Source organism: Numida meleagris, chromosome 1 (genome assembly GCF_002078875.1).
Source record: "Numida meleagris isolate 19003 breed g44 Domestic line chromosome 1, NumMel1.0, whole genome shotgun sequence".
Taxonomy (NCBI): domain Eukaryota; kingdom Metazoa; phylum Chordata; class Aves; order Galliformes; family Numididae; genus Numida; species Numida meleagris.
Window position 1 is genome coordinate 52,751,795 of NC_034409.1, and position 18,312 is coordinate 52,770,106.

The following is an 18,312-nucleotide window of genomic DNA, read 5'->3' on the forward strand; positions in this document are numbered from 1 at the left end:
GGGGGCTCGAGACTCATACAGCTGAGAGACGCAGATGGTGTGATGGAGAAACTGCTGAGAGAAACAGAGATGTCTCTGTAGAGACCATGTTAAATCACTCTAGGGATGAGCACATCAGCTCTGTGCGTGAGAGTGTGTTCATTCTCCAGTGCTGGAGACAGCGCTGGGAAGACTAGCTGTCTGCTTCTGCTTCAGAGGATATCTGTATATATATATGTTGGTGTTGAGATAGACAGATAAGAAGGAAGGAAGGCAGAAATAAAGAGAGAAAGAGGGAGAAAGAGAGGGAGACATAGTCCAGAATTTACTGGAGATTTCAACTGGGCTCTCAACCCATACCACATTTGCTCAGCTGCATTTACACAGGAACAAAATAGGACCTTCCTTGTTCTTGTAGAAAGTAAAAATGGACTGGAACACAGCTAATAAATAAAACAGGTTTAATCATAAGTGGCATACATATTTATAGATGAGAGGGAGACATGGTCAGAAAGACGCTGCCCTGGAAATGGGGTTAATAGAACAGTGTATTTTACCAGTCAATATACAGTACCAATGAAGGGTGGAACTGATAAATGAATATGGGATTTTGAGTCCCAGCAGCTAATTTTCACAGACAACCATAATTCCTTGTTTTCTGTCAAATTACAGAATGAACTAGCTCACAGCTCTGACCAGGACACAGCAAAGCAGATACAGCCAAGAACAGAATTTGAGGGTGAGACACAAGGTACCCGAAGGCCATTCTGAGGTATATAAACCATATATACTCTGCTGTTGTGTACATTTTTGGGGCCATGCTCTGCCCCCAGTTATGCATGCACACCTCTTGTTCCAGTCAGTGAGAGTGGCAAGCTTACATCTAAGAGAATATATGTGGCTTTGATGGCATAGAGAAGCAGATCAAACAACAAAACCAGACACAGGACAGGGAGAGAGCTGAAGACAACGAAGCCTGGATGGATTTGAGGAAGGGAAGATGTGAATTATGGCCTCAGATTTATCTGGCCAGCCAGTTCTGCCCCGTTTGGACAGCCAGCATGAAGTTTCACTTCTGGAGGTCTTCCGTAGCACAAAGGTTTCCATCGAGGCAACCTTTATCAGACAACAAGGAAATCCGTGAACAAAATGACTAGAGACATGTTAACAAAATAAATCTGATGGAGCTGGTCCCAGAACAAGAACCTACAATCAATCAGTTTCTACTGTTGGAGGAAAACCTAGTCCTGCCATGAAGTGGTCTAAGCCAACATGCGGTCAGTCTTGGCTGATACAGGCAGAGTGAAGGAACCATTGGTCTGGTGGCCAGCAAGGCAAAGGGTGGAAGTTGTACTGTGGAGTTTAGAGTTGGTGTGGCTGCTTTGAGAAACTATCACACCAGGCTTGCAAAGCAGTCAAATGTATTGGCCTTTCACAGAACAGTTTCATTTTCAATCAATGTAAATACTACATAGTTTTACAGATGGAAAACACCTTTCACTTCTAGAAAGTAAGTAGACATTGTTTTGATATCAAGCATACTTGCCATCTGATTTTGCTAAGAACCCATACCCAGACGATAAAAAAAGCAAGTCCCAAATAAAATCTATAATACAAAACAACATTTGTGTCAATGTCAATTAATAACTGTCCCAGCAAACATAAAATCAAGACCTTCTTGCAGGTCCCCTCAGAAGTGACTTAGAGTCTTGTGTCCATACACAGAGTCCACTCCCTTGGTAAGACTGTTGTCCTTTGAAATGCAAGTCCCATTTTTTGAAAGGAGTGCTCCTCGCATGCACATACACACACACACACGCACACAGATATAACCTCCTCTCTTAGCAAGTGCTGCACACTGGGTAACTGCTGATGCCTTCTGTGCATTTTTGACCTACTTTCTTTGTAAGGATGAGGTTGAATTTTCTTTCTTCTCAAGTCTGTTTTCTTTGGACAAAAAGGGCAATGAAGATGGTCTACATTACAAAGACAGAGAAATGCACACTCGGGCATATAATTTTTCCTAGTAGCTTATGAGGTTGATGTTATTTACATTCGTTGACTCGGCAGAATCCGCAGGAAGAGTTACCCTCTTGCTGTGTTGGGTTTTCCCGATGAACCCAGTGAGCCCGTCCTGTGCTTCCACAGACCGTTTTTCTTTAAGGCACTTCATGTGGATGATGACTTCAGCCAGAAGCACAAGCCCTCTTCACTGGATTGTGCATTTCTCCCTCTCCCTTGACTGACCTTCCCTAAGAACTTTTGACTTGATGTACTTCAGGTCACTGTTGACGCTTGGCCGGCGAGCAAAGGGAGAGATCATGCCATAGGCATCCATGTCCTTGACTCGTCGCATCCGGAAGGATTTCTGCTGGAAGGCGTCCCCATACTGGATGGAGATTTTCCTGTGGAGGGCAGGGCTCATCTCATGAGGTAGCTTGGCCATGCTGAAGAGAACATAGAACATCTCATCCACGTTGGTGTTCTTCTTAGCTGAGACTTCAAAGTAAGCGCAGTTTTCATCACTGGACACAAGGTTCTCACCTTCGTCTGAGCGCACTTTGCGGTAGATTTCACCATGATCATTTTTGTTGCCACAGATCACCATGGGGAGGTCAGCTGATTCCTTGGTCTTGTTCTTCAGGCAGGATTTGACCTCGAGGATCTGTTTCTGGAGTCTCTTGACCTCATCAAAGGATTCTCTGTTATCCAAGCTGAATACCAGGATGAAAACATCGCCTGCAATTGAAAAAGGAAACTGTAAATGTTTGTTTAGGACAACCTGTGTCAGAGAAGCTAATTTTGAAAAAACAATACATTAATTTGCTTTCTCCTCCCCATAGTTGTTCTTTTTTTCTTTTTTATTTTTTTTCCTATGGTCCATTTGAATCCCTTCATTCTGTTTTACTGTAGTTCCAGTTCTTCTAGTCCAACTCCCCACTCATTTCTGTAGTGCAATTGCTTATGGCTTTGATGTTATTTCAGCCCTATCTGAGTATGTACTCCTAGGGTGCACTGGACTTGCAGGTTATTGCCCATTTGTACTCTCTTTTGTAAACAAGTTTTTATCCAGCTCTGCTGCATCGCTTTTCTTTTTCTTCATTTTGTCTGTATTGCTGTGTAAAACACAGCTATTCTTACACCAGGAAGAGTGGAGAACTAGTATCCACTCAGCCTTGGCCTTTTGATTACACAATAAATGAAGAAACACCTGAACGGAAGATTGCCAGCTAGTCAGTCCTGAACGCCTAAGTGAGGAATGAGAGGGTTCCCAATGTTCACTCTCTGCTGCTATTTCATTTTCTCGAGAGAAACAGACCATGGAAAAAAAGAAATACGTAAATGACACAGATCCCCTGGCATTTCCTTTTGACATTTTCTGATATACAATTCCTTTTGCAAAGGAATCATTGCCTGCTGAATGACAGTCGTGTTGAAAGTGCTAAGAGATTTCATGGACAAAAGCTCACATCCATGTCCCAGAAACTGGCCCTAGGACCTCCATGAATGTAGATGGTAGCCTGGTCTGATAATCAATGTCATGTTTCACTGGCTAGCTAGAAGGGGAGACAGCAAACCCAGAAAGCTGGTTTGTTGTGAGCTGTAGCTGAATATATATCTATCACTTTTGCAGTTTAAGAACACATCTTAGCTCACAACAGGAACCGCTTGACAATGGGGATGTACAAAATGAGTCCACCATTTTCCCTCTTTGATTCATTTGATTAATTGTAGTCTTAAGGAGAAAGGGTAAAAGTGGAGTGATCTTTTTTACTGTAATATTAAATCAGGCTGGGACTTTTGAGGAAAAAAAAATCTTTGAGCTTTTCTTTGTTTGAATTCCCTGCCTGTGCATTTTACATTTGCTTTTCACTGCTTGTGTCTTATAATGACATGCCTGTTTTGTCCCTTGCTGCTCTTTATTGCCCACGAGGTTTTATTCAACCATTCATTTGTGACGGCAGGAAAAATAAATATGTTGCAGGAGGGGGAGGTGGTAGAGCAGGGGAATAAACTAGGGGGAAATCTTAATTTCAGACCTTCACCCAGTGGACCCAAGGAATCTCGCAGTGAAATCCCACAGCCCATTTAGCTGCCTCCCAAATGCATCTTATCCCCAAGAAACAGTCATCTCCAGGATACAGTTTTCAAGCTACACTCTGTCATTATATCTTTTATCCGTTGTTCCCTGTCTGCAAACTTTCCTCACTTTCTCACCTGTCAGGATGGAAAGCCTCCTCATAGCAGGGAAAGGGTGATTCCCTGAGGTATCTAGGATGTCCAGCTGATACATATCTCCCCGGATGTTGTAGACCTTGCGGTGAAAATCCTCAATGGTGGGAGTGTACTGGTCCTCAAACCGGCCATTGAGAAAGCGTGAGACAATGGAGCTTTTCCCCACCCTGGAGGCTCCCAGCACCACCATGCGGTACGAATTCTTGGCTGGCACATTCAGGTTGCAGTTTCCACTGGACATGGTCTTCATCATTGCTTGGACCTGAAAGAGGGAACGGCAAAGTTGAAGGAAAGGTAAGAAACTGTACGGAGGACAGAGTAGGGACATCCCATACAATGAGTCGGTCAAAGAGCGCTCTGGCATTTACACTGAAGATAGCATGGTTTTTAATTGTAATTTGCTATTTCGTTTAAGCATTAGGCACTTTAAAATTAAAAAAAAAGCATTACAATTTTATCATCTCTGTTTGAACTTGGACACCAGGTTCCTTCCTACCACTTGCGTCACTTAGACATTACCAGATTTTTCAGTTCTGGTTCTGTTTTAGATGCATAAACACAGAGGTCAGATTTCCCAATATACTGCACCCACTGAGGTTACCATCAAATTTCCCAATGTACAGCATCCACTGCAGCTGTCGTCAAGACCTAGACCACTTCATTTGGTTGCCGAAATAGGAGCTGCTCACAGTATTCATTTTCTGAGATCAACCAAAAGTCAGACAGAAGCAGGAATCACGTTTGACATCTGTGGAAGCTAGACATCTCAGTTATTTTAAATAGCTGGTCCCATATAGCCTACATTGCTGACGTGAGGAGTTCAAGACACAAAATAGCACTGAGTAGTGATAAATCCTGAGCCTTCAGCGACCTTTCAGAAACCAGAATTTAATCTAGCTGCTGGCACTGATAGTGCGGGAACTCCCTACCAACAAACGATCAGCACTGCAATTATCACTGCCTTGCAGCAGGATGGCTGACAATGGATAGAGTTGCAGTAATGAAGATTTCATAGGAGTTTCAATCTTTATACATACACAGATGTTGTGGGTGTCACAGTCATTGAGCATGCAAGTACAGGAGGAGAATGGACAAAGGACAGCCATTTTAAATTACTATCTGACAAGATTTCTAACCCCTGACAAGGAAAATGTGTGTCGAGACCTTGGAGATCATGTTTTGATGCACTACTCAGATGCAGGAAAATTTGATGAGGAAATAATGAAGAGGGTTGCACAGACATTTTACATGTACTATTTCAAATACATTGTGTGCTGAAAGGAAAAATACAACCCCAGTGTGGGGAAAGCTAACATTAAAGCAAAGAAAGCACATTTTGGGCAGTTTATTTTGGTTACTAGGATCTTATTAAAGAATAATCAAGTTCCCACTGTGCCGTTTATTTAACTTAGGTATTGTTTACTTAATATTACAATTTGAGTACTTTATGTGCACTGAAATATTATTTCTGGGTCCAGATCTGGATTCCTGTCTTTCCCTCGAGTGAATTTTATCTCCCAAGCATTTATGCAGCTGACACTTATCTCAGTCAAGAGCTTAAAATCTTTGACTTTGTTTAACATGTGCAAAGCACCAAAGCAGAAGTGAAGATACGACTGCTGCTAAATAAAGGAGTCTCTGGAATTCTAATCCAGAATCATTACGAGCGCTATAGCCTGAGGCAACAGCAAAACATGACTATTTATGATTATTGCTATCATTTGTTAACAGCACGTTCATCCCTATATAAAGAAGGAAAGAAAATGCAGCGCTTTCCTTGAAGTATCTTACAGTCTAAATTACACATAGAGGTCAGGGCTGCACAATATTAGAGGCAGACAGTAATGTCAGATTATAACTTTGGATGTAAACACACACGCGGAGTTACAGTGCTGCTGAAGTGACAGCAAGGAGCACACCTGTTTTGGACCGGACTGCTTTGTTTAGGACGGGATCCATCTCCAACACTGCAGAAACACCAAATTTAATCTAAAACAACACTTCCGCGCGCAATGGCTCTATCCTACATGGCCAGTCCAATGCTGTTATGCATCCATGGGCCAGACAAATGTCAACAGAACAGCTCTGGGATACTTCCTTTCACTCTCTCAGGCTATATTTAGCTGACAGAGAAAAGCAGGGAGATAAATAGATAGATTTTATGAGAAAAAAACACAAACTTCTCTACAGCCTGTGTTCAGTGCTTAGAAATGAGTCAGCTCCTCAGACTGGGAGAGACTGGTATAGCTGCACTCCTGGCTGACTCCTACCAGTTGTACTGCTGGCTGACAGGTAACCACCGAGCTGCTGGCCATCAGAAACCCCCATCAGGCATCAAGGGAGCTGGGTGTGTCACCACGCTCCTTGGAGGGCTGGTTTTGCACCCTGAGGGTAAGAGGTCTTCTGTCTTCCTCCCTGACATGGACTCCACTGCCTTGGACCTCAGCTAATTCGTGGCTTTGGTGGCAAGAAGTTGACTGTAGGACTAGAGGATCTTAGTGGTCTTTTCCAGCCTCAGTGGTTCTATGATTCTAATGCCACTGGACCCCTTGGAGGAGGAACTGCCACTGTGGAATCTCTGGTCACTAAATGATGCTGCCTCCCACCTCCATCAAAGACAAAATCCTATCTATCTGCAGGCATGTGCGTTTCAGGATGCTTTGCCCCAAAGATGTACATGCACTGAGGAGGAAGAGGTGTAAGGACATGCAGATTTTAATGTATTAAATAGTCACTCTATGCTGTCCTCATTCTGCCTGTCCAGGCATCCAGTTAAGAGGGCTCCCGTGCTTTCCTGACTGCTTTATTTCACATGGACTCAGCACTTTGATTCCTGGAGTTTCTATTCATCTCATCACCTCTGCTGCAAATCTGACTCAGAGCATGCCGTTGAGCTGGGAGCTTATGTTTGTTTTTTGTGCTCTCTCCTTATCCCCTCACTTCAGCTTCTCTCCAGTTCAGCGCAATCTTTCTTCATTCCTCCTCAGAAAAGGAAAGAAACTTCAGCCCTCACTCCCAGCACAGGGACTCATACATTGAAAAAGATTAAAGACAGAGGAAAGGAAATAGAAAGGAGCCACATGCTCATGTACTAAATAAAGCAAAATCAATCAGAAGAGAATGAGGAGGCAAACAACCTCCAGCTGGCTTTAATCTACATCTTTTCCTTCCAGTTTATTAAATGCTTAAGCATAGATTAATTCCCAGTGGTACCTTTTTCTTTATGCACTGTCTCCATGGCAGAAACTTTGCATTAGTATTTTATATTGGTACAGGGATTTCAGAATGCCATAGAAATACAGGCAGTGAGTATTATCTCCATTTAATAAAGGAAAAGGCTTGCGTGCCCACAGAGAGCTGAAACAGCTGTCCAAAATCAGCATTAAGCCTTGTTTCATTGGACTCCCTGCATCTTCTACCTGCTGACCCCCACTGCCTGTTCCGTAGGTGCACATCAGAGCAAATGACAAGGCACCTGCTTTTGCACGCTCTGAAAAGCACTTGTCTGAATTCCAGTGAGGTGCTGCCAGGTTTAATCCTGAGCACCTGGAGAGAGCTACCTAAGGAAGACATTCCCCCGTTCAACCTGCCGGCAGCCTTTCCACCTGAGCTCCCCAGCTCCCATCAGGGAATGCAGTGACATCTGGTTATCCTCCCCACTGCTCCCTGTCCACAAGCAGACTCCCAGAGCACCCTTCTTGCACTCCACACTCTTCAGCTGCGGTTTGATGTTTCTGTTTGCCATCCAAACATACTTCACTGCGTCCAGCTGAAAACAACATAGGCAGACGCAAACTGCATCATGCATAACAGACCTGTCACTTGTTAGTCCCCACTCGTACCCCTCTGTTCCCATGCACGCTCAAATCTATCCATTGGGATGTTCGTCTCCCACTTCCATCCCAAACTCCACGCCGCTCTCTTACCTCTGTCTCCTCGGAGGAGCAGCCCTGGGTCTGGGAGGTGACTGATGAAGTCGGTAATTTTAATCAGTGGCAGCTATGCTGTAGAAGGCTGTCGTTCAGTGGATCCCACGTTGCTTGCCTGGGGCTCAGCTGTTCACCAGTATCTCCTGGGAACTTAGCAGGACTGGGAGGGACTGCAGGGCTCCAGAGGACGTCCCCCCATGGAAGGCAGTGACTAGATCAGGGCTAAAGAAGGGTCTCCGGACCAGCAGCAGCTTTCCTGTTTAGTGAGATGAGCTCTTCTCCTCCCAGCCTCAGATGAGGAGGAGAGGCAGAGTCTCCTCTGGGTAGCTCTGCTGGGATAGGGGTACCTGGAGCAACACCTAGTCTTGCTGGGCTGGGGGTTCATGCACCCTACGCCACCTCAGACCCTATGGGGAAAAATCACTGAGGGTATGGAAGTTATCTACAGTGAGCCTACGCTTCCCCAGGTCTTGCCTGGCACAAACCCCCCTGCAAGCTTCTTTTCTTCTGACCTGGAACTGGTATTACGCTATTCTCTTTCCAGGACAGAAGGAGCTTTTCTTTACGTTTGCCAATTAAGTTTTTCTCCTTCCCTCCCTGCCTTTCTCTCCCTGGCTCACAACTACTGGCAAATTGCAGATTTCCCTTCTGTAGGACTCACAGATAATTGGCTCAACTCCTCCCTTGAAGTCAGTGTCAGACAGAGGGGAAGGAGGGGTGCTGAGGGGGTGGGATTTTGAGCCTGTTGAAAAATCTGTTGGTTTTTTTTTTCCTTCTGAACAGAAAGTTCATATGCATTCCAGACTGCACATTCCTTTTCTTCCCACCAGAGACCTGTACGCACGCATGTGTGGGGAGCGAGCTAGTGGATGTGTACGAGAGACAGAGACTTCACTTTGCCAGCCGCAAATTTGTAAGCTGTTTCTGAAGGCTGCTTCTAGACTTCAGCACTGATATTTTCTGTGAGGCAGAAGTGGACTGACTCATTTCCCAAGAAGGGGCTTTCTGTCCAGAATTCCTGTAACTCTTTTGCCGTATGGAATCCATTCTCCTGTTCCCTCACCCTCAGTGTCATTCTCTTGGAATTGCCGGTCGGTCTGATTAAGAAATAAGGGTGACGTGTGACTGCTGTTAATTCATTAATATTTAAATAAGTTAAACAAGCACCATGGGGAGGCGGACAAATCAGAGAAATGAAGAAAAATTAGAGAGAATTCAGGCAGTTCGCTCTGCCCTCGTTAAAAAAGTGTGCTTGCCATTTATTTGATCATTTGCTAACTCTGCTCTTCTCCTTTTTGAGCTGAAGTAATAGTTTAGACAGTAACGTCTACTATAAAGGATGTAAAAAAAAAACATTCTGAAAGAGTTAAAATGAAGTATTCTAGCACTGCCTACTTACAACTTCTAATCAGATAAAAGGAAGAAAAACACAGAGATTTTCAAGATATTTTTGACAAAAAAAGGAACAAAGCCACAAGGGAGGTATGATCTCTCAAATCCAAACATACTCGTAGTTTCAAGTCTCTCAGAATTTTCTCTCTCTTTTTCTATGAGCAAATTTACTCTTCTTTAAGAAAAAAAAAATCCTCCAACTTAATCATCTGTTTCCTCTCAAGAATCCCCACAAGAATTTGTGCTGTTTTGGTGGAATACCTTATGTTCTTTTCTTTTGGGGAGCAGCAGCTCCTAGCTTCCTCCTCGTACAGACAGCTTCAAATCTGGGAAGGGAGAGCACAGTTCGGCACAGCACCACCAAAACACTGCTGGCTTCTTCCTGGGGCCAGTGAACCAGTAATGGGTCATGATCTGAAGTTGGATCTTTTTAGACCACAACACCAGGACTCTTTTTGTCAACTCCAGTGTCTTTTCTCTTTGGTACAAAGTTGATGAGCATTTTTACGCCTCAGATAGAAATAAGATAAGATATGATGCTTTTCATTCCTAAGTCATTGGTTCAGATCAAACCTTCACCAAAAGGTGTCATCTTTGGTGACTGGCCCACAATTTGTGTAGCTTTGATCCAAACAAAGTGACCAGCACGCAGGTGTCGCTGCCACAGGAAGAACTGCTGCTGACAAAATTTGCAGAGAATTCAAGTCCTGTAGTGTTACAGAGAATATACTCCTCTTTCATCTCTATAGCTTGCAAGAACGTGAGTTCTTTGCCAAGAAAAAAAAAGAAAGAAGAAGTGTAGTCATTGTAGAGACCATCTCATCAGCCTGGAATCTCAGCCTACTCAAGATCTTTGTAAACCAAATGCAAAACTCTTGCCTAGCTGCCTTCACCAAACCGAGACTCCCACTCAGCTGTCTTCTCCAGCATATAAGCTAGCCATTCGGTTTCTTCTAAGTACATCAAAATAGGATGCGAACATTCTTGACTAGGCACCTTGGCTTTATTTGGTCTCTCAGCAAATAGCTAGTAAAATAGTAAATTACTTTTAAAGAAAGCATTTGAAAGATAATTGTTGACTTTGAGTCTTCAGAGGCTCACAGATATTGCTGTGGCTTTGTTGCTGGGTATTTTTTGCCTTTTTTTTTTTTTCTTTTTTTTTTTTCAAGCGTGCTCAGCAGTTAACAAAAGGCCAAGACTTCCCTTAGGGCTCAAGTATCCCTGCTTTTCCCATGGCTTCCTGGGGTACCTGGTGGAGAAATAAGATTAATTCTCTGTATCTGCCCCATTGGAGAAGCAGGGATAGCAGCACTTCTCTGCTTCCGGGGCTGAAGAGGGAACAAGTGAATCAGAGTGTCAAAGCTATGGCCATAAGAAGAGAAAAAGTTCCCCATCTCAGCAGTTTTCTTTGGTTAGTCAGAGACCATCAACCTTTCTTAGAGCTTGTAGATATTTACTGATTTAAAAGTCAGACATACAGTGAAACATGCTCCAGAGGCATTTATTCCTCCTACTCCTCCTGTGTATGAAGAAATCCAAGCTGAGCTTCTCATGTGGCTAATGCTGTCTCAGAGCATTGCAGGCTCTGGCTGCAAGAACCACCACGACTACCAGGGGCTTTGCCTGCCTGCTTGGTACACTGGCCGGCATCAGCATTTGGGCAATGCACACTCGTGGAGCAGAGGTGTCACTATCCGGAGCCATTTGTCCCTTCTGCAGCTCCAGATGCTGGCTGCAGCTGGAGATGGAGACTGATACGATGGGCTGATGCAGCAGGACCAATCTGTTTCTCTCCATCTTAAGAAAAATGACAGAAGTGACAGTCACATGCCTATTCAGTTCTGGTCAGAATTAGTTCAAAACAAAAGATGTTCTACGGCTTTTGTCTCCTCTTCAAAAGCAAATGCAACAGAGATTAAATATTTAAACCAGCTATTCTCTCTCTTTTCCCATTCATTTTCACTCCCCTCATTATTCAGTAAAGCAGGCTCATTTTTCCACCCCCTCACCTTCCTTCCCTCCCTCCCACATTCACTTCTCCTTCGTGGTGCCCCTCCCTTCAAGCAATGCTGGAAAGTTAGTGCTCAGGAGCCAGTCAGCTGCAGGTAGGTATTATGCTCTGAACAGCGCATAGATGGGCAAACACGATGCTACCCCTGAATTACCTGTACTCCCTGGGCATTTAAACTCCTCCAGGGGTATTATGGGGGGCAGGCAAATAAGGAATGATCATCAGTTGTGAGTGAGAGCAGTAGTACTTGGGAGAATACAGGTGGAGAAGGCACGCATTTGAGAAAATGGTGATCTGGCTCGTCTTACTGTTCCCTTCAGAGAGCAACTATCCGCATTTCTTTATGAATCTGTAATTTCTCAGCATCCCAGGGTGTGAGAGGGGTTAATAATATTTACTGAGATCCCTGCAAAATGGAAAAGCATTACTTTGCTGTGAAGAACGTCCAGATCACCTCTTATTTGCTGCATTTGCTATGAATCATTTTAAAATTATATTTTAATGAAATATTGTGGAGAGAGGATTGCTTTTCTAGGCTCTCTCTTTTCCTTTTGCCACTAAGGGCAGAGCACATCTGGATTTACTAACCAGACATGCACGCACCCTTTCATTTTCATCCCATTGCTGAAACTTTTTAAAACTTTCCCCATCTCTGGAAAATTGGTAGGAAGCAGGATTAAGGCTAAAAAAAACCAACACAACAACCCCATCAATAAAAGAGTATTCAATAATGTTTCAGGGAAGAACACAGGGAAAAGCAATGAATCACAGAATTATTAAGGTTGGAAATACCTCTAAGATTACCTAGTCCAACCACCAGCCCATCCCCACCATGCCCACTGACCATGTCCCTCAGTGCCACATCCACACGGTTCTGGAACACCTCCAGGGATGGTGACTGCACCACCTCCCTGGGCAGCCTGTGCCAGTGCAGCACCGCTCTTTCTGAGAATAAATTCTTCCTGATACCCAACCTGAACCTCCCCTGGTGCAACTTGAGGCCATTCGCTCTCATCCTATTGCTGTTACCTGGGAGAAGAGGCCGACCTCCACCTCATCACAACCTCCTTTCACATCACTGTAGAGAACCATAAGGTCTCCCCTGAGCTCCTCTTCTTTAGACTGAACAATCCCCATTCCTTCAGCCTCTTGCCATAAGACTTGTGCTCCAGACCCTTCACTGGCTTTGTTGCCCTTCTTTGGATGAAGTGGATAACAATTCATTTCTGTACACTCAGTGAGTACTAAGGGGGTTGTTATGTGATCTCCCAGTCCCTGCTGGAGGAAAAGCCACACAACCATGTGCGTCTGTGCAGCCTATTGTCCTGCCCATGCAGAATGAGAAGTGATGCACCCACCTGACAGTGACTGTGTCAGCCTTGCAGGAAGGAGTGGGCATAGGGAGAAATTATGATGTTCAGTCCCCATTCAGGACCCATTTCCCTAGGTGCTCCTGGCCCAGTGGCCAGGCAGATAATGGCATGGCTGGCAGTGAGCCCACATTCATCTCTGCTGATGAATGATGCCAAGAGGAAGGGTTCATTCAGCAAGCCCCCAAAGCTCTCCTTAGGATGGCACCATCCCAGTTCTTCCAAAAGAGAGAGGGAAAGGATTTTTTTGGGGCTATTTCTATAGCTGCTGCTATTTGGCACCACAGAATACACCCTTATTTCTTCTCTTTCACTGTCCTGACTCACTTACCAGAGCTGATGATTGTCTCTGAAAGATTTGTACCTGTGATGGGAAATGAACAACTAAAGAGAGCAGAAGAGGAGGAGGAGTTGAGGAAGAGGAAGGGAGAGAAGAGCGAGCCTTGCAAAAGTCTTCATGGAAAAATCTCTGATCAAAAGCACAGTAAAGGCTCATTAGATGCAGGTGAAAACAAAGATAAAATGAACAGCACAGAAGTAAGAGGCAATGCATGAAAAATGCATGAAATGAAGACTGATGTGCTTGAGCCCTCTGTAGCACACCCTCTGCTACCCGTAACCAGTTGTTCTATTTTGGTCTTCGTTTGGGAAGTGGAGGGGCAGCGCTGAGCTCTGCTCTCTGTGACAGTGACAGGGCCCGAGGGAACGGCATGGAGCTGTGGCAGGGGAGGGGCAATTGGGGGTTAGGGACAGGTTCTGCACCAGAGAAAGATGGGCATGGAACAGGCTGTACAGGGTAGTGGGCATAGCACTGAGCTGCTGGAGTTCAAGTAGCGTCTGGTCGGTGCTCTCAGACATAGGGTCTGACATTGGAGTGATTCTGTGTAGAGCCAGGAGCTGGACTTGATGGCCCTTATGGGTCCCTCCCAACTCAGGGTATTCTGTGATTCTATGATTCTGTGATCTTCCACTGAAGCTGTGCAGTATGAAGAACCTTCTTCAGCCTCCTTCTTTGATGCTCCATGATGGTGCTGGCTGTGCATCTGTGTGACTCTGGGCACACTTTATTTGGCTCTGAGCTTCACTGCCTCCTTCGAGAAGAACAACAGCTGCCTGCTGATGGTCAGTATGAACTTGGATGCTGTGTCCTCAGCATGGGGTTGATTGTTGCTATGCCCTCTATCTAGCAGACCAGTCTTAGGCTAGAGCTTGTGTGAGTGCAGCACTTGTTCTTTTTTTTTATTGGTCCCTGTTCTTTTTTCTACTGCTCCTTTCATTAAGAAAAGGAAAAAAAAAAAGGAAGTTTGGGAGATTGAAAAACGTCTTATTCCTTTAATCTAAGAAATATTATACGCCTTTATTTATAATCAAAGGGAGTCAGTGAATGAGAATAATTCCAGAGTAAAGAACGGGTGAGAATGACAGATCATTTTTTATATTTCTTTTTGTTCTTGTTCAGTTTTCCCCTCTCAGAGGACTGCAATCATGTATTCAAGATCCACAATGAAATCCATTATAATAATAATGATGGTAATACTATGCACTCTTAGTGCAACTTGTGCTAATATCTCTACACGCTCTGCAAGTACCTGGGAAGGAGCTGGAGCACAAATACTTCAGCAGTTTCATAGAATCATAGAGTCACAGAATCATCTGAGCTGGAAGGGACCATTAAATGTTATCTAGCCCAAGTCCCCTGCAGCAAACAGGGACAGGTTACAGATGGGAAAACCAAATGTGGATGCAGATTTTAAGTGATGAGTCTCAGGTGAGTCAGGTGAGTGAGCACCTCCAGATGTGAGCTCCCTCTGCCCACACTCGAAACTATCTGGAAACTGAGCAACCATCGTTGATGAGTTGTTGAGCTTGAGCTAATCAGCTCTGTGGCTGTTGGCCAGCTCGGAGCATGAGCAGAATGAGTTGTATCTGTCTGCAAAAGGCTATGCAAATAGCAGCCTCTAGGCAGCAAGGCTGGAAATAGAGTCCTCATCTCCTCCCCAGTGCAGGGCACCAGCTGGATAGCCAGGAGGTAACACAGCACACAGGGATGTGTACATAGCAAGCACTGGCTGTGGAGAACCAAAACCTCCCAGGGAAGTAAAGCTAATAATGGATGCATCGATAACCTCATCCGTGCCCTTGGAGGGAGCCAGCACACAAAGCCACTTTGGCTTTCAGAAGGCCATGTTGCCTGCTGCAAGCTCACCGTGAATGTATGTCAGGTCCTCAACTGCATGAGACAGCCTGAAAAGCTGCAAGATTAAAACAAACTAGAAAAGAGGGAAGAAGCCCTCAGGGTGCTTCAGGGTCAGGTTTTTCTCTGCAGCAGAAGAGAACAGCATTCCAGTTTTTAAGTAAAAAATCAGAGTTTAGACTAAACTTCTATATTTTCATGGGAGTCCTAAGGCTGGGGCAATGCCCTGCACAGCAGATGCTGTAAGGCAGCACCAACCTGGCTTTGCTATAAGCACTCCTGCCATGCTGTACAAGCTCAGAACCCTGCTTTCAGTGGTGTAAAAAGCTATCATTTTGACATGGAAGCCTATCAAAGTTGCTTTTACTCTGGTTCAAATGACTAAGCAAGCTGCTGAGGCATAGGAAATCAGGCCCAAGGCATTTTCTATGTGTTTGTTCTGGCTGAAGGCTCAGAGGACGTGTACAGGAGTATAAATTTGCCCATTACCTTCTTCACGACTCTGTGTGCTCCCAGCCTTCCTCTGTCCAGAGGAGCTTGTTCCTCCTCAGATAATCTCACAACAATCCAATTAGCAAGAAAACTTTCTGCCTTCAGCACCGGATGAGACGGCCACATTATTAAAGGCTCCCATTGGCTCTGACCTGCGCTTTGCTTCAAAGCAGAGGGCAACTACATCCATGAAACGAACAGAAGGGATAAATTTAATTAGCAGCAAACTCACCCATCAGGATTCCCACTCCTGATAGTGGCAGAGTGCAGAGAAAAGGGGCTGTGATTTATGTGTCAGGTCAAACAAAGGCAGAGAAAGGAAGAGGATAACCACAAGAATTTGTTCACTGCTGGAAATCTCTGCTAATTGGGATAGGATGCAAAAACTCAGAGCTGCCTCATCTGCCAGCCTCCTCCATGCGGTACAGACCTAAGCCACCTTGCCTTTTTGTTCTGTCTTGAGGATTTGACCCTTTTATCATGCAGAAAAATTCTGTATGGTGCTCTTTGTAAGGGAGGGGGCAGGGGAAGAAACATAAGGAGTTTGATTTTTTTTCGTTTTTGCATTTGAAGTCAGTTTACATAAGTGCCCTGAAATAGCAATTCCTCCTTCTTGTTGTCTCCGAGAGACACTTCATGCTATTTTAATGCGGCAGAAAGGAAACCAGGCACACAGATTCATGCCATGCTTGCAATTCCTCCCTCGAGTGACAGCACAGGCTCAGGGCTGCTGGTGCAGACTGGAAACCGGTTCAGCAGGCCAGGTGACGCACTGGGAGGATGACACAGAACTGCTGCTGGTCTGTGATGCCTCATCAGAGGCACAAGGGTGATGGGAATGCACAATTCCCAGGCCCTACAGCCTGTTCCACCAAGGGGTATGGCATCTGGATCATTCCTGTGTGCTCCTTCTGTTGTGGAGATGAATGGAAGGAACTGGGGACACCAGTTGGCACAGCAACCCCAGTATCTGCCACTTTGGGCTTATGCAACCACATGCAGGTTGGGAAGGTGTGAAAGGGCACTTTGCACAAAGCCTCATCAGCGAGTGCTTTGCATCCCAGGCAGAGGCGTGGAAATCGGCAGTCTGCCAGAGCTTTGTGCTTCCCCAAAAGTCCTCACCTCGCCATGCTTTTCCTTCTGGCTCTGCAAGCCTTTGGGCAACGGCAGAGACCTCCAAAGCACCCTTCACCCCATCCATCACCCACCAGAGCACAGCCAGGGCTGCACTGAGAAGTGTGACCAGCTCAGTGTTCTTGCCCCATTTTTTCTTCTCCCCTATAAGAAAGGCGGTGAGAAGACGGGGCTTTTGTTTGCAGAATGGATTGCCAAGTGGCTCTTCCATCATATAGCAGTTTATGGAGACGACTGGTGATTTGCTTTCATCAGCTGTCTTTGCTCATTGCATCCTTAGTTATGAGTTTTTTAGCAGCTGTATCTATCATGCTTATTTGAGAATACTGAAAAGGGTAAAGAGAGAATAAATATGTTGTCCTCGCTCTATCTGAACTAGTATAAGCTCTTGTCACCAAGGAGAGCTTTAAAGTGGACAGATAGGAAGCTTGGGCAGAGTTGCGAAAGGGCACTGCATTGAGCCTAGCATGTTGCTGCTCAATAACCAGTGCAAATCCCCGTGATTTTATGGTAAATCTCCTAACAGCTGACGAGATTCAATCTGTCCCAGATTTTGATCCATGTGATGAGAAAAAGAAATCTCAGCTTTCATTTAAAGTGGGAAAAGCAACACAAAGACAACAAGCCAAAGTCTCTGTGCTTACAGAAACACCACTGCGTCATTTAAATTAACCCTGTGAACCCAAAGGTTTGGAAGTAATGACAGGTTCTTCCTATTCTCAATTAGAAAATAAATATTAATAACTTGCAAGCCAGTCTTATGATTCTGGGGAAGGTGACTCATGCTTCAGAATGCTTGGAAAGGTGGTATTGACACTGCTGCAAACACCTTCAGTGCCCCATTAGCACCCAGTCGGAGGTGCTAGGGCTTCCTACAGCCACCACATAAACACAGAGCCTTGGCTGCCCTGGTATTAACATTTTAATATCCTTCACTGCCTTGGCTTGCCAAGCGTGCCCTGCTATGTTTCACAGTGAAGCTGGCCAAGCTTCTTTAAGCAAAGGCTCATCAGAGGATGTAGGGAGTGTTTGGCTGGACAAAGCTTAGCCTGTTCTCTACCTGTGTCTGGACAGCTTTTTTCTTTATGGAAACCACCTCTTGCCGGGGCGCAGCTTTCCAGCACTCCAGACACTGAGCTTCATGGCATTTGTTATATGGTTTGCTGGAGGAAAGCTAATACATACTTTTTTTTTTTTTTTTTGTGGTATGTCTAGGCATTTCTCATCCTCTGGATGGCAGGGAGCAGGGGAAGGTGGCGGAGGGAGTCAGCGAGCTCATCCCAACTGATCTGACATAAATCCACATGCGCCTGTGAAAGGGGAACAGTTACACAAGCTACCTTGAATGTCCTTTAACAGCTGTCAAAAATGCATCCCACAAATCCAGCTGAGATATCAGCTGAAGAGGCACTTGAGATGCAACGTAAGGAAGACTGTCACAAATAAGTTGCTGTGATGGACTTGAGGCAGGGGAGTTTGTTCCAGGCCCTGGGACATGCTATGCCCCAACTCCTGTCTCACAGCCAGCCTGTCTATGGCCCACAGGACTCCTCAAAATGGATCTGCGAAGGGGAG

General features: G+C 45.0%; 1 protein-coding gene across 1 annotated transcript; it reads right to left on the bottom strand.

Annotated features, from left to right (window-relative positions):
* RASD2 (RASD family member 2) lies at positions 424 to 8,810 on the bottom strand. The gene is made up of 3 exons (XM_021386251.1): positions 8,142 to 8,810; positions 4,198 to 4,477; positions 424 to 2,718 (listed from the first exon to the last, which is right to left on the bottom strand). Exons 2-3 carry the CDS (start codon positions 4,466 to 4,468, stop codon positions 2,189 to 2,191), a joined length of 801 nt encoding a protein of 266 aa, XP_021241926.1. The 5' UTR covers positions 4,469 to 4,477; positions 8,142 to 8,810; the 3' UTR covers positions 424 to 2,188.